This window comes from Phacochoerus africanus, chromosome 11 (genome assembly GCF_016906955.1).
Source record: "Phacochoerus africanus isolate WHEZ1 chromosome 11, ROS_Pafr_v1, whole genome shotgun sequence".
Lineage (NCBI taxonomy): Eukaryota > Metazoa > Chordata > Mammalia > Artiodactyla > Suidae > Phacochoerus > Phacochoerus africanus.
Genome location: NC_062554.1, coordinates 125,046,652 through 125,062,702, shown reverse-complemented (window position 1 = coordinate 125,062,702; position 16,051 = coordinate 125,046,652). Strand labels below are relative to the sequence as shown.

At 40.9% G+C, this 16,051-nt stretch overlaps 1 protein-coding gene across 3 annotated transcripts in view; it reads right to left on the bottom strand.

Annotated features, from left to right (window-relative positions):
* The window catches only part of C11H1orf21 (chromosome 11 C1orf21 homolog), a 232,500-nt gene that overhangs the window by 94,125 nt on the left and 122,324 nt on the right, over positions 1–16,051 (bottom strand). For all 3 annotated transcript variants that reach the window (XM_047751876.1, XM_047751877.1, XM_047751878.1), the window contains exon 3: positions 15,863–15,957. In XM_047751876.1, the coding sequence (XP_047607832.1) occupies positions 15,863–15,957 (95 nt within the window). The remainder of the gene's footprint in view (positions 1–15,862; positions 15,958–16,051) is intronic.

Here is a 16,051-nt window from a genome sequence, read left to right as displayed (position 1 = left end):
CTGTGGCCCTTGGCCCACCACTGTGTGACTACATCGGTAGCACTACAAAATGCTCCAGGATCATCTTATATATGCCCCAGCCCTAGAATCAGGACTTGTCCAAACAGTCTTGGATCTGTTTTTTGGAGAATGATACTAGAAACAAGATCCGGGTGCTGAGTTTGCTTATTGCTACTGCAGTGTCATTGCTTCTGCAGTGTCATTGCTTCCAGGTCGTTAGCCGAGAGAGCAAGAAAATGGTATGTGTGTGGTTGCGTGCACACACACACACATATCTACGCCTGCACATACACTTATAAATACAGATACCAACACATGTACACACATATGTATACAAGTGTATGCATCCCACAGGTGTGTGTGTGTTTACGCATGTGTGTACACATATCTATCAGTATTTCTACATGTAACCATCTGTGTCTATATTTGGCTAAACATTAATTCACACTGAGGTCTCCAATGCTAATCCACTGCCACTGGATGCTTCCAGCCACCTCCCACTGTGTGTCTAAACTCTCACTCCAACAGTGAGTAATCTCTCTCCATCACCCAGCACCCACCAATTCATTAATTATAGCGTTTTCAGAACTGTTCTTAGTTCCACAGCAAAAAAGAGCGTAGCACTTATATCCAGTTTTTTGCTTTCAGTCCTATAATCCCCATCCTTTCCAAAGTTACTCAAGTCATCACATTTACCCCAACAACCCCCCCCCTCCTTCGGTGAGGTTATTCCATATACTGGTAATACTGCTAGATTCCTCTGTCAGTCTACACTCTATTCTGGGATCCCCTGGCCTCTTAAATGTTTTTCTTTTTAACTTGAAAAATTACTTTTTTTTTTCCTTCTTTTTGCTATTTTAGGGCCGCACTTGCGGCACATGGATGTTCCCAGGCTAGGGGTCTAACCGGAGCCACAGCTGCCAGCCTACACCAGAGCCACAGCAACACTAGATCCGAGCCACATCTGCGACCTACACCACAGATCATGGCAATACCAGATCCTTAACCCACTGAGCAAAGCCAGGGATTGAACCTGCAATGTCATGGTACTTTCTCGGATTTGTTTCTGATGTGCCACGATGGGAACTCCTTAATTTGCAAACATTAAAGTTCACTCTCTTTGTTGTGAAGTCCTATGAGTTTTGACAAATTCAGTGTCTTGGACCTGCCATTACGGTATCACACAGAATAGTCTCACTACCCTGAAGACTCCCCCTTATGTTTCACCCGCTCAGCCCTCCTTTCCCCACAAACTCTTGGAAACCACTGATCTGTTTACCATCTCTCTGGGTTTGCCTTTCTAGAATGTCAATAGAATAGAATCATATAGCACGTATTGTGCCTCTCTGGCGCTATTCTTCACTGAGCAGTGTACACTTAAGACCCGTCCATGTTTTTCCATGGCTTAGTAGCTCATTTCTTTTTACCACTGAATAGTATCCCATTGTGTGGATATACTACAGTTTGTTCATTCACCCACTGAAGGACAGCTTACTTGTGCCCAGTTTTTTTTTTTTTTTTTGGCTGTTATGAACAAAGCTACTATCAACATTCAAGTGAATATTTTTTGTGGGATCATAGTTTTTCAAATATCCCAGCTCTGTAAGAAATTCAGGTCCATTTTTGTTCAGAAAAAGATAATAGTATTTCTAATGGGAGTTCCTGTTGTAGCTCAATGGAAACAGATCTGACTAGGATCCATGAAGATGTGGGTTCGATCCCTGGCCTCGCTCAGTAGTTAAGGATCTGGCGTTGCTGCGAGCTATGGTGTAGGTCGCAGACGCAGCTCAGATCCCGCATTTCTGTGGCTGTGGTGTAGAACCAGTAGCTACAGCTCTGATTCGACCCCTAACCTGGGAACTTTCATATGCTGCGGGGCGGCCCTAAAAGCAAAAAAAAAAAAAAAAAAGATTGTATTTCTATGTATTTGGGCATAAAAGCAAACAGCTGTGATGAGATTCATGACTGATTTCATTTATTTTTTTATTCATTTTTGTATTTTCCCAGGATGTTTGAAGTAATTCAAGCAAGCAGTACATTTATAACCAGGGGAAAAGTAATTTACAAGGTACAATTAAGTCGGAGAGTAATAGGAGTACACTAAATCCAGTGGCTCCGTGTGGTTCATCTTGTCTCACTAGACCACCAGCTCCGGGCCAGCAGGGATTCTTTGATACAGGCTTCCACACTGTGAGTGTTAAGGCATCACACAAACTGTGAGGCCTTTCACTGTAATGAGATCCCCTGTTCTTTCCCTGCAGTTAGTGTTCCCTGACATCCCTCTCAGATTCTGGGTCTCAGGCTCCGCAGAAATAATGGAACCCTGGTCAGCCTCTGGCAGACCCAGATTTCTGTCAGTGTACCTACACTCCACTTAGATAAGGAGCCTTCTGCCTTGTTTCTCTTTTTTATTTATTTCAAAAATTTTATTGAAATATAGTTGCTTTTACAATGTTGTGTTGGTTTCAGGTGTACAGCAAAGTGACTCAGATATATATATATATATATATATACACACACATATTCTTTTTTCAGATTCTTTTTCATCATGGGTTATTACTAGATATTACATATATGGGAGTTTCCGTCATGGCTTAGCAGAAATGAATCCGACTAGGAACCATGAGGTTGTGGGTTCGATCCTCGGTCCCACTCAGTGGGTTAAGGATCCAGTGTTGCCGTGAGCTGTGGTGTATGTCTCAGACATTGCTTGGATCCCATGTTGCTGTGGCCCTGGTGTAGGCCAGTGGCTACAGCTCCAATTCAACCCCTAGCCTGGGAACTTCCATACGCCACGGGTGTGGCCCTAAAAAGATGCAAAAATAAATTATGTACAGTTTCCTGTGCTATGCAGTAGGTCTCTGTTAGTTATCTCTTGTATATATAACAGTGTGCATATTTTAATTCCAAACTCCTAATTTATCGCTCTCTTTGCCCTTTGGTAACCGTAACTTTGTTTTTTTGTCTCTAAGTTTGTTTCTGCTTTGTAAATAAGTTCATTCGTATTGCGTTTTTTTTTTTTTAGATTTCACATACAAGCAATATCATACACTGATTTGTCTTTCTTCTGCCTTATTGCTGAGACCAGTCTTTAAATTTCCAGTTCTAATCACCAACTTTCTGCTTATTTCTGATCTAGCCCTCAACTGCACAAATCCATAAACTGTTAAAAAAAAAAAAAAAAGGGTTTGTCTCCAATGAAGCAAGCCCTCAAATGATCTATTTATGAGCAGAACAGAAGTTTGTCAGTAAATGAAAATCTGCAGTATAGCATCATTCTCTGACATGAACAAAAGACATGAAGCCAGCTCATTAAATTTTAGAAAATACATTTGTCATTACCAATTGTTTCAATTTTCAAAGAAGGAGGAAATCTGGCATCTATTAGCATACAGAGTAAATGAAATAAATTAGATCTATTGCGAACATGAAGCAGTTGGTTACAATGGCATCTTCGTACACCTATTACAATGTTGACAAGCTAAACAATCCACCCTCCTCCCTCTAAGGGCATGAATTTTTTATGCCTGCTTATTTATTTCTGTCTTTTCTGAATGGCAGGTATAGAATCCATTGTCAGAACTGCTAAGAACCTTTTAGAAACCAATCATGAGGCTGGTGAGTCCTAGCATTATTTGTCTTAATTACTCACAAGTAAAGTCCATAAGAAGAGACACTTCTCAAAGCCTAGACTCTTGGAAATATTATGGTTTCTGCAGATACGCTCACCTCCAGGGCATAAATTATTAATTTCAGCTGAAGCTACCTCACTGAGTTTGCCAACTGATGAGTGAAACTTATATGCTTTGGTTTTATTTTTAGCATCACATGAGAGAGAAGAAATAAAAATGACCCGCAGGAAAGGCATGTCACTGTGTTATTACCGTGCTAGATACCCTAATAGGTGGTGAGACTTAGGTGGCCTTCTCACTTGTCACTCATTTTCCCCCATTCCACTATTTTATCTGGGCCACTTGGGTAAAAAAACAGCTAAAAAGACAAAATAAATAAATCTGATATCTAAAATGACCATCTGTGAGTTCCTGCTGTGGCACAGAGGGTTAAGAATCCAACTGTAGTGGCTCAGGTCACTGTGGAGGCAAGGGTTTGATCCCTGCCTGAGGCAGTGAGCTAAAGGATCTGGCGCTGCACAGCTGCCGTGTAGGTCACAGCTGCAGCTCTGATTCAATCCCTGGCCCAGGAACTTCCACGTGCTCGTGGGTGTGGCTATTTAAAAACAAAACAAAACAAGATGACCATGTGACTCAAACAGAATCAAGGTTTGATGAGGGCTTCTTTCCAATTTCTCCTTCAATATCATGGTATGTTTCTTGGAGAAGAGGCCAAAATTTTAAACCTAAGGTAGTGTTTGTGCTTGCTGTACCTCCCAAGTTAAAGAGGGAAGGTTTCAGAGGATAAATTCGAAGCAATGCTTTACTGGGCAAGAAAAAGCCAAGCGTAACTATGTTCAACATCTTTCAGACAGCACCTTGCATCCAAGGAAGGCATACTTAAAAGCAATCACATTTTGCAACAATGCTGGGAAAAGGGAAGTCATTATCAACACCCTCGATCTTTAAATTAGATGAGCAGAGGCCCGTTCTGTTTATTCTGTAGCTGCACACTGGAGAAGGAATGTGGCTTATCTGTAAATCAGAAATTAGTGTGCTGGTCTTTTAAAAAAGAAAACAGCTAAGCCACACTAACTACCCATAAACACTTCACCGGGTGCTCCATCAGCCTCCCAATCCACTCACTATTCATGTCATGTTTCTGTGCTTGGCTCACACTATTCCTCCGGCTTGAAATCCCTTTCCCCTCCTCATCTGCCAATGAAAACTGCCTTCGTTCAAGGCCCGGCTGCAATGCCAGCTCTTCTGTGAATCTCCTCAGGTCCCCCAGTCAGAGTCCACCATTCCATTCCTATTCTCCCTAAAGACTTCAGTACGGTCTCTCTTAAGACTTGCGGTGTATGTATCTGTCGCCCTTTGAGTTTCATGAGTTACAAGTGGTGCCTTGTTAATTCTTTTTCCTGTCAGCGCCCAGACAATACCTAGCAGGCCATGATAACTAAGTTCACCGAAACAGGAATTTATTCAAGAGATATGTGGTAAAAAACTAAAACCAGAGTTACTATATGACTCTGCAATCCTAATCCTGGGCATATATCCAGAGAAAACCGTTAATTCAAAAAGATACATGCACCCCAATGTTCACTGCAGCACTATTTACAATAACCAAGACATGGAGGCAACCTCTGTCCATCCACAGAGGAATGGATAAAGAAGATGTGGTATATTTATACAGTGGAATATTACTCAGCCATAAAAAGTAATATAATAATGCCATTTGCACCAACATGGATGGACAAAGTGTCAGACAGAGAAAGACTGATACCACTTACATGTGGAATCTTAAAAAAATGATACACATGAACTTATTTACAAAATATAAACAGACTCACAGACATAGAAAACAAACTTATGGTTAACTAAGGGAGAGGGGGAAATAAATTAGGAGTTTGGGATTAAAACATACACATCACTCTGTATAAAACAGGTAACCAACAAGGACCTACTAAATAGCACAGGGAACTATATTCAATATCTTGTAATAACCTATAATGGAAAAGAATCTGAAAATTATATAACTGAATCACTCTGCTATACACCTGAAACTAACACGACACTGTAAATTAACTTTACTTCAATTTAGCAAAAGGTCATAAAAAAGAGAGAGATGCTGCACCAGGCAGGACCCTAACACTGTGCTGACTTGCATACTGTCAGGTCAGCATATCAGCATGGAAAAGAGAAAAAGCCATTTGAAATAGGGTTCCAGTCATGCTCTGCTCTGCTTAGCTTTCTAGATGCTTATAGTAGTTGCTCCCCAAACTACCTTTGATTCATTGATTCCTGTATCTACTGGGTACAAGTATTCCTTGCTTTTTTAAACTTTGCTTTATATGACTTCACTTTTACAAAAGGCCTACACTAGTACCTGTTTTCACTAACTGAAAGGAATCTGAAGATATATATATGTGTGTATATATATATATACATATATATAGCTATTTTAGGGCCACACCCACAGCATATGGAGGTTCCCAGGTTGCAGATCCAGTCGGAGCTGTAGCCACCAGCCTATGCCATAGCCACAGCCATGCCAGATCTGAGCCGCATCTACGATCCACACTACAGCACATGGCAACGCCAGATCCTTAACCCACTGAGCGAGACCAGGGACTGAACCCACGTCCTCATGGATCCTAATTGGGTTTGTTAACTGCTGAACCATGAAGGGAACTCCTGAAGAGATTTTTACTTTCAGGAAAAAAGGCAAAAAACAAAAACAGCACTCAGCATTTGTTTTGCAGAAGTTTTTTGTTTCTTTTTTCTTTTTTTTTTTTAAATGGCCGCAACGGTGAATTCTTTAACCCACTGCACTGGGCTGGGGGATCAAACTCGTGCCTCTGCAGCAATCCAAACCCTGCAGACAGATTGTTAACCCACTGCACCACAACAGGAACTCCCGCAGGAGCTTTTAGAGAGGCGATGGGCTCCCCAAGCAATGAGAGGCCATCCGTTTCTTCGTGAGAGAGTGAAGTGTGCTATGATAAATTTTTCTTCAAGGGGAATAGGTATTAACTCTTGCCAGAAGAACACTGTTCCTTAATTTTGTTTCCACTATGTAATAGCAACTAACCTCAAAAATTCCAGGGGCCCTTTTAACTAGATAATGTTAATCACTCTAATTTGTGTTGAACTTTATTTTTACAAAGCACTTTGTGGGCATTCTTTTATTCTCACAACATTCCATCCCCCAATCAGGAACTTTGCTTTTGTTTAACACCTAAAACGGAGAAGACCAATTCAACACATCCTTCCATCCTTAGTGAATTAAACTACTCCTGCTCTACTCTAAAGCAGATTACCACGGTGCCAGGAGAATATGCAAGATTTGGAACTTGCCTGGCTTAAGTTATGCAAAAGTGTTGGCTGGACAAAGGATGTCTTCCAAGGTCAGTGAAGAGACAGCATCTGCCTCCAATTCCGTCTATGCCACAAAACACCAAAGAGGATGATATTGCCCAAACGGAGGCTCACGTGAGCTGTTAATCCCTTCAAAACCTAAAAGTCAGGTTCAGGTAGATTGTGACTGAGATGCTGAGCTGTTCCTCTAACTGTATGGAAGAACTTGAGGCTGAAGTCAATGTCATCGGAAGAGAGAACAGGAAATGAGAAGGAGACCACTGAGTGAGAAGCAGGCGATGATTGAGGATAAGTCTTGCGCTAAAGTGATGTTTACAAAGCTGCTCTAGGAAGAGGTTTCTCTTGTTTAAATGGGATATGCTCAGAACCACTCCCTGTCTTCACTTTGTTTTGGGAACCCTCAATCTTCTAGAATTTCCACAAACCAGGAAGTAACTCCTTTGGGTCCAAATCCCACTCCCCCTGCCCTGTAGACAGATTGTTAACCCACTGCACCACAACAGCAACTCCCACAGGAGCCCATCCATCCCAGCCCAGGCCTGAGCTCAAATCCAACCTGCACCTCACCATCCATCCCAGCCCGGGCCTGAGCTCAAATCCAACCTGCGCCTTGAGGAGGGGAGGGGAGAGGAGGGGCTTCATATAGCTTGACCCTTTGTCGGCAATATCGGCTTCTCTGTGGTTGGCTTATTTTACCTTATTCTCGTGAATGCTAAGAATGGTTACATGACCTAGGAAATTGGGACAATTCAAAGTCATAGTCTTTTGCATTATTTGGATTCCAAAAATAATTACTTAGCCTTCCATTTGAGACAAGCATTCAAAGATTAACAGTCACTCCTAAGATCAGGAAGAACAACCTTTAAACAGAAAAGTCAGTTTGCTCTACGGAGTCATAGGATAAGTAAACACAGACCTATCTGTTAAAAAGAAGAGTTTAGGAGTTCCCGTCATGGCGCAGTGGTTAACGAATCCGACTAGGAACCATGAGGTTGCGGGTTCGGTCCCTGCCCTTGCTCAGTGGGTTAACGATCTGGCGTTGCCGTGGGCTGTGGTGTGGGTTGCAGACGCGGCTCGGATCCTGCGTTGCTGTGGCTCTGGTGTAGGCCTGCGGCTACAGCTCCGACTCGACCCCTAGCCTGGGAACCTCCATATGCCGCGGGAGCGGCCCAAGAAATGGCAAAAAGACAAAAAGCCAAAAAAAAAAAAAAAGAAGAGTTTAAACTGACTCTTAGAGGGTTCCAAATTATGAGAACATCTAGATGGGAATTACGTATCTTATTATAACAAACATTATTGAGGCCAAGTGTACAATATTCATTCACAGGCTTTTGTTCCTCGCAGGCATCCTCTAGGTATTAGAGTGAAACGGTGGCTGTGGTCTTGAGCACTTAGCTTTCCTACTGACCCGCAGATACTGAATGAAACCGCAGGCTGCTCTCTGGTTTGTTTCAGGCTGTCAATCAATCCAAGGCCTGGGAGAACACTAGCCCCCTCCAGGGGGCTGCTCCAACCATAGCACATTCTGTGCGGCAGGGCCCCCGGCCAGTTTCCACCAGCTGAAATGCCACTGCTCCAGCAAGAGCTCTGGTAGGTCTCTGGAACATTTCCTCCTAATCTGTAACTCTTTATTTCTGTAACTGGATGTCCCGACATTTACTGGAAATGTTAACACACTGGAAACGAGTATGGAAGCTCTAACAGACTCAACAGCAGAAAGAGGGTATTGTCACCCATCTAAAGCTTGATTCCATCTTCCTTTTCCACCATCACCCATAATTAGAAGGTTCTTCTTTAAAATCTTGTCACTTGATTGTATTCAGGAATTAGTGACTTAAGAGTGTTTCAACTCAGTCTTCAATGCTACGGATAAGACTGAAATCAAAAGCTCACTTAACCATGATATGTGTCGTCTGATAGAGTCTTCTCATTTATACAAGGATATCCGGAAATAGAGGAGTTCCCGTTGTGGCGCAGCGGAAACGATTCCGACAAGAACCATGAGGTTGCGGATTTGATCCCTGGCCTCGCTTAGTGGGTTAAGGATCCGGCGTTGCTGTGAGCTGTGGTGTAGGTCACAGACACAGGTTGGATCCTGCGTTGCTGTGGGTAGTGTAGGCCAGTGGCTACAGCTCTGATTAGACCGCTAGCCTGGGAACCTCTATATGCTGAGGGTGCAGCCCTTAAAAAAAAAAAAAAAGGCAAAGATATTTGGAAATATTGAATTGAAAACCATTGTAATACATATAAATCTAGGAAATGCATACCCAAACCCAAACCCAAAAAGCAAAAAATCAGCATCAAATGATTTAACTCCTCGGGGGGGGGGGGGCAGCTTAAGAATGACAAATGTTAGTCAAGGAAAATGTGATGTGTTTTGGCACATAGTGAGCGGAACCCTTCAGAATTAAAACCGGTATGTCTTTTACTTGTTGAGACACTTTGGGGAGGGATGAGGATTGAATACTGCAAGACTGGATGAATTTACCCTTCAGTTACACGCAAAACTATTAAGTTACATAAAATGACGCTGGATGATCCTTACGCTTCCTTGAGTTCCTTGACCTTGCTGCTATTCATCAGAGATCAGAGAATGATGAAAAACTGAGGATACTGAAGACAATGCGAAAATGACATAATCCTACTTACATTATAGATCCCCAAGTAAGTGAGCAGCAAAACTGGAGTTTTGTTATTATCCTCTTAAAAGATTTTTTTTTAATTACACAAATAATATACTCATATTTCCTTTAAAAATTTTAAAAACATTAAATTCAAGGATAAAAATCCCCTTTTACCACCACACCCAGTTCATTCCCATGCTTCCTACCCAATTCAGCTCTATTGTTGACGAGAACCAACAATGCCAGTTGCTATGCCAGAAACTGTGCTAAGAGTTTACAGGAATGTCTTGTTTAATTTTTAAAACTTCCTGCTTAAGTGGGTTCAATTATGACCCCAGTTTTTCAGAGAAGACCAAGCCACAGCATACTTACATGCCCCATTAACTCAGGTGCCCACTGTTAGTAGCTGGGACGGATCTATCCAGGATTTTCCGTGGACTCCCGTACATTTATGATGCTCATAGGAAATGGAAAGCATTGCTGTTTTGTTTTTTTAAAAAACCTTAAATGGTATCATACTACAATGTGCATTTCTCCACGACCGCTCATAAATACGGATTCCATTTTTATCTTATTTTTTATGTTTTTTTGTCTCTTTGTCTTTTCTAGGGCCACACCCGTGGCATGTGGAGGCTAGGGGTCGAATCAGAGCTGTAGCCGCCAGCCTACACCACAGCCACAGCAACACCAGATCCAAGCCGCATCTGCGACCTACACCCCAGCTCACGGCAACACCAGATCCTTAACCCATTGAGTGGGACCGGGGATCGAACCCACAACCTCATGGTTCCTAGTCAGATTCGTTTCTGCTGCGCCACAACGGGAACTCCTATAAATGCTAATTCCATTTTTAAAATTGCTCTCTAGCATACTACAGCTGTGGCATTCTCTTATTGACAAGCAGGAAGGTTGTTTTCAATTTTTCACTAACAGAAATGATGCTACAGTGAAAGTCTTGTGCAAGCTTTCTTGTGCACAAGGGCAGCTGCTTGGGTGCCTATAGACATGCTGGGTGATGCCAAGGGCATGTTTAAATTTTCATAGACACTGCTGCATTGTCCTCCAAGCTATTTACCACTGGGATGTACTTCCCTACAGCCATGCCAAAACTTGATATTATCAATCTTCAAATTTTTGCCAGTTTAAGGAATCGCGTTTTAAAATGCATTTCCCTGATTACAATAAACGTTCTATTAGGCACCACCATCTGGACTGGTAATTAAGTGATAAACTGAGTTAAAGTAGGGAAACATTAAAAATGTATATATACGTTAAGCATATTATTTATCTTAGAATACACGGATGTGCATTTCCCCTCCCATCTTCTGACGCAGGCACAGGGTTTCTTAAGTAACGGGTGACTGGGTGACTGACCGGGGCTCCACATACACTTTCCGCACTAACCACACCCTTCAAATGCACATCTAAGACTCCCTGGTGTGGCTTCTTAAGTGAACTAAGAATGCAAAGACTTCGTGACATAATCTGAATGTAGAATTTGATTTAACTTAACTGCAAGTTTTTAGTGATGTGCCTTCCTCAAGACTTTCCGAAGCATTTAATTTAATTTTCATGAAAACAGCTCTCTTTCCACACTTGTATTTCATTGGTTAACATATTACTTAACTAAATTACATAATTACAATGACATTCAACCAGTATAAACAGGTTTGGAAACCATCGCACTGGCTCTTGGAAAACATACATTTAACTGAGAGAAAAAAGGCACAGAGGTGTTCACTAGAGAGCAGCCCAAAAACTATCTGGTGAGCACTCCCTGGACTGAAGTCAGCATCTTTCACAGAGGGATTTGGGAGCTTCTAATGCAGCAAGTTGGGTAGGAGAGCAGCCACGGGAGGAATGAGGGGGAACAGCTCTTCACATGCTTCCTGCCCCGTATCTTCTACTGTGAACCACCTGTTCATTTCATTTACCTATTTTTCTAGTGGACTATTTTTTCTTAATTATTTCTGTGTTCCTTAGACATCTCAGACATTAATCTTTCATCTTTAATACTATCAATATTTTTCCCCAGGCTGTTTCTTACCCACTAACGACTTTTTTGTAGATATTCTGTCTTACGGAAGTACTTAATTTTTGATCTGATGAAATGAACTATGTTCCTTTCTTCATAGCTTTTACTTTTCTATGTCATACAAAAGGCTCCCTTTGCTAAGATTCTAAGTTTTCTTCTAATAGGTTCAATCATTTTACTACTCCCAGATTCCAGATAAGGAACTTGAAGTTCAGAAATTTCAGATATCTGACCAACCTTATCAAATTAGAAATAAGCTAGGATCCATACTGATATTTATATAATCTCCAAAGCCAATGGTACTACTTTATACCACCTTCCTGAAGAAGGAATTAAAGTCTGAGAGAGGAGCTCCCGTTGTGGCACAGCAGAAACGAATCTGACTAGTAACCATGAGGTTGCAGGTTCAATCCCTTGGCCTTGCTCAGGGGGTTAAGGATCCAGCGTTGCTGTGGCTGTGGTGTAGGCCAGCAGTTGTAGCTCTGATTTGAACCCTAGCCTAGGAACTTCCATATGGCACAGGTTTGGCCCTTAAAAAAAAAAAAAAAAGTTGCGAGAAGTAAAGTGAGAAACACAGACGTTCAACAATGATGAAAATACATCTTTGTATGGTGTTTTCATCACACATCATCTTCCTAGTGATTTAACCATTTCATCGAGGTCACTATTTATTCTCAGCACCCTGGGTCATCTTTCCAAGTGTCATGGTCTTGTTATGACCATTATCTCCTGATTCCTGCGTCTTTCTTTAAATCCGTAATGAGCTGTCCAATCTTGTTGCTTTGATTGCAACCTTGCCCAAACCTTCTCTCTTCTCCCTGCCACCACCTTGGTTCAAGTACACTGTTTCCTACAAAAACTATTATCAATGATCTCCCGCCCAGGCTCCCCACACCAATCCGTATTACACAAGTTAATGCCACATAAATTTACCTGAATCATAATCTCACTCTGCCAATCCCTTGCTTAAAATCTTCAAAGGCTCCCATTAATCCACTGAACTGATTTCAGACACCTCAGCTGGACATGAATGCTCTATGTATGACCCCACCTATATTTGGATTCTAATTTCCTGCTGCTCTCCTATGGACATCTTCTCGTCCTCCTTCTCAATCCTCAATCAAACAGGACCACGTGCTCTTTATGAAATATACCCCGCATTTTCCATCTCTACTATGTCTGCCTGCAGCACTCTTCTTCCTTCTGTCCTTCGAGGTACATTATAAAATACCAACTCTTTCATAAAATAGGTCCTCATACAGCATCAGACAAGATATGTTTCCTTTGATATCAGCAGCTCTTACTGTTGCCTTCTTGGAATCGGTCTTGTTTTATTTACCTAACCCTGTTTTATTTATCATCATTTGGCATGTGCGTTGTTTACTGTAATACCACCTCCTAGAGGTGAGGGTCAGTGGTTTCCTTATTTCTGAGTGTTTCTGCCAAGTTTGGTACAGAGCCTCATATACAGAGACACTCAATAAGATACTGGTTGACTTGCCCAGTTCCCTCAGTTTTACTGTAAGCTCCCTGCAGACAGTGACTTTGAGTTCACTTAATACAAGGAAGGGCCTTGTGCATAACAGGTGCTCAAACCTACTTGTTTAAGTGATTTCAGAGTTCCAGAGCAAGATTTTTCAAAACACATGTCACACTGGCACTAACCTAAAGTATTCACTAAAACATCTCTTACAAATTAACATAAAGGAAAAAGGAGAGAAAAAAACAAAAAACATTGACTCTAACATTCTTCATTTTAATCTTTCATTTTGTATGACGATGCCTAACTCTTTATAGGTGCTTATCATGCACCAGGCACTGAATTCAGTTTTACGCAATCATCTCATATGCTCCTTCCCAGAGCACCATGAAGCACTGTCATCTTCCCCAGGATGAGCAGGAAGTTTAGAAAAATGAAGTAACTTGACCCCACAGTGAGTAAGTGGCAGAGCTGAGATTCAAACCCAGGCAGTTTCTGCCTCCAGAGGCCAGGGCTGTCACCACCATGCCATATGACTTGGTTATGTCTGCCGAGCCCTTTAATTTCAACAACCAAGTTTAAAAAAAGAAATCTTTTAAAAAATATATCAACCTGCATCTTAAAATCATTCTTTGAAACATAAGAACATCTTGATTCTCAGACTATTTTAACGGATGTGAAAATAAAGAAGTGTTACGTGTACTTCATCCACCTTCCAACGTAAGCTTCAAGTTTAGGAGGCTCTTTTGTTTTCTCAAACAACATGCATGGATAATATTCGATTATGCATCCCCAAAAATGGAGGTGACAAAAGTAACATACTTCTACATCACTGAAAATCATTTTGGAAAGCAGTCTAGAAATCTCAGAATCAAAAATAACCATGTAGCCCCCATTCTCCAGCTTGAAACGTCTTCTCCCTACTTGAAACGTCCTCTTGGTGGCCTGGACTCTGATTGGCTGGCAGAGTAAAGGAGTGTGGGGTTGACACAGATCATCCACAAGGAAGTAAGACCTCTTACTCTTAAAACTGAAAATGTCTCTTTTTCAATCTCCATTCAGTCTGCATGGAAAAGCATCAGCACCAATTCTGGCCGTGGTGCTGAAAAAAGAAGATACTAGCCCCAAGGAATTAACAGATTATAAAACTGAGAGAGAAGGAAAAAAGTTGAATTGATCCTAAATATGATGGGAGCAACACTGAGGAACACCTGACAAGCTGAAAGATAAAAGTTGTTGCTTTCCTTAGGATTTCAGAGATACAGGCACAGATACGGGTCACTGGTAGTTACGCCCTAGAAAGAGCTATCAGACAAGTGGTTGCCAGCAACTCTTTAACCTCCAATGGAAATATTATTACTAAAGCTGAGATTTATAACTCAAGAAGAAACTATATCAAGCATGGGCAAACTCTGATTTTCAGTAAAAGAGCTGAAAAGGGGATGGACTAATGATGCTTCAGCTACTCAGATCTTCTACTTATCCATTCAAGGCAAAAAAAAAAAAATTCATGTAGAAAGTCTGATAATAAATATTAACTTCACTATTTAGTCATAGCTATACCTTTTACTGGATTTAAGCATTGATATTAAAATACACCACAGGTATGATGAACCACAGGTGTGATTTTAAGGGTTACCTTAAAATCCAAATCCCACTGATGAAGCAAATTTTATGACAGAGTATTTCCACTCCTTTAAAATGATCTAAAATATTCAGTTGCTGATACTTGAGTATTTTCAGTTGCAGATCGTACGCTCAGAAAAGAAGAGAGCAAAGAATGTTCAGAAGATAATAAAGAGAAAGAATGAGCCCGTTACACTCATTAGTGCATCATGGAAAATGACAGCAAAAATAGTCATGAGCACTGGTTAACATTCTGCCAACTCCCTCTGCTGTAGCAGAGATCATAAATACCAAAACAAAGCACGTAACAGAAAAAAGGAGTTTAAGTCAAGTGAAAATATTTTATGACACTGAAAGCTTCTTAAAAATACATTCACTCAAACATGAAAACAACAGCAAGTAATTAATCCCTAAATAAAAAAGAAAAACAATTTTGCTCCAGTGTAACTGAATAAATACAGTCTTAACAATCCATAATCTCTTAAGAAATCAGCTAGTATGATAACTTACTAATTTTTTTAGAGATGGAATATTAAGGTGGAACATGTATATTGATTCCTATTGGAGTTGTTTCAGATCATTACAATTCTCACATTATCTCAAACCCCACAATATCTCAACACTGTGTATGTGAAGTTCTGTTCTAATAGAGACCTACCTTCAAAGTACTTTATTTTCCTTTGAAAGGCAACTTTCTTAAATAACCCAACATGTTCAGAATAATGAACATTATTAGCCATTACTTTGATTCTGGATATGAGTTAAAGGAGGTAGAGAAAAAGGGGGAAAAAAAAAAGTCCTCTCCCCAATAAATCTCAGTCCCTATGCCACGCTTTTTTCCTTTAAATTTAATCATCTTGTGAAACCCTAATAATTCTGCTCTATTTCCCCCGAAGCATTCTCTATCAAGATTAAAGAAGCGCTTGCTCTGAAACAAACAGGATATAGGAGTAATGGTGCAGCTTCCAGGCAAGCTATAAATAGCAAGAGCATTTTCAAGAAATCTTGTGCCAGTGTGTAAGCTGCAGTTTAAACATGCAGTGCAGATTTCATTACAACGCTGTCACCCAACTTCATTGTTAAACAAGAGAGAGTTGATCCTTACCAAGTTTTCTTGGTTCCTGGCTGCTATTTTCTGCTCCTCTTCTGCCCCATTTTTCATGTATTTGACCTCTTCCACCGGTTTGATCCTATACTCATCTGAGTGTCAAAAAGAAAAAAAAAAAAGAAAGAAAAGACATTTTATAACTTTGTTCACATCGGTAGAAAAGTAACAGTGAGAAAAGCCCCGTAG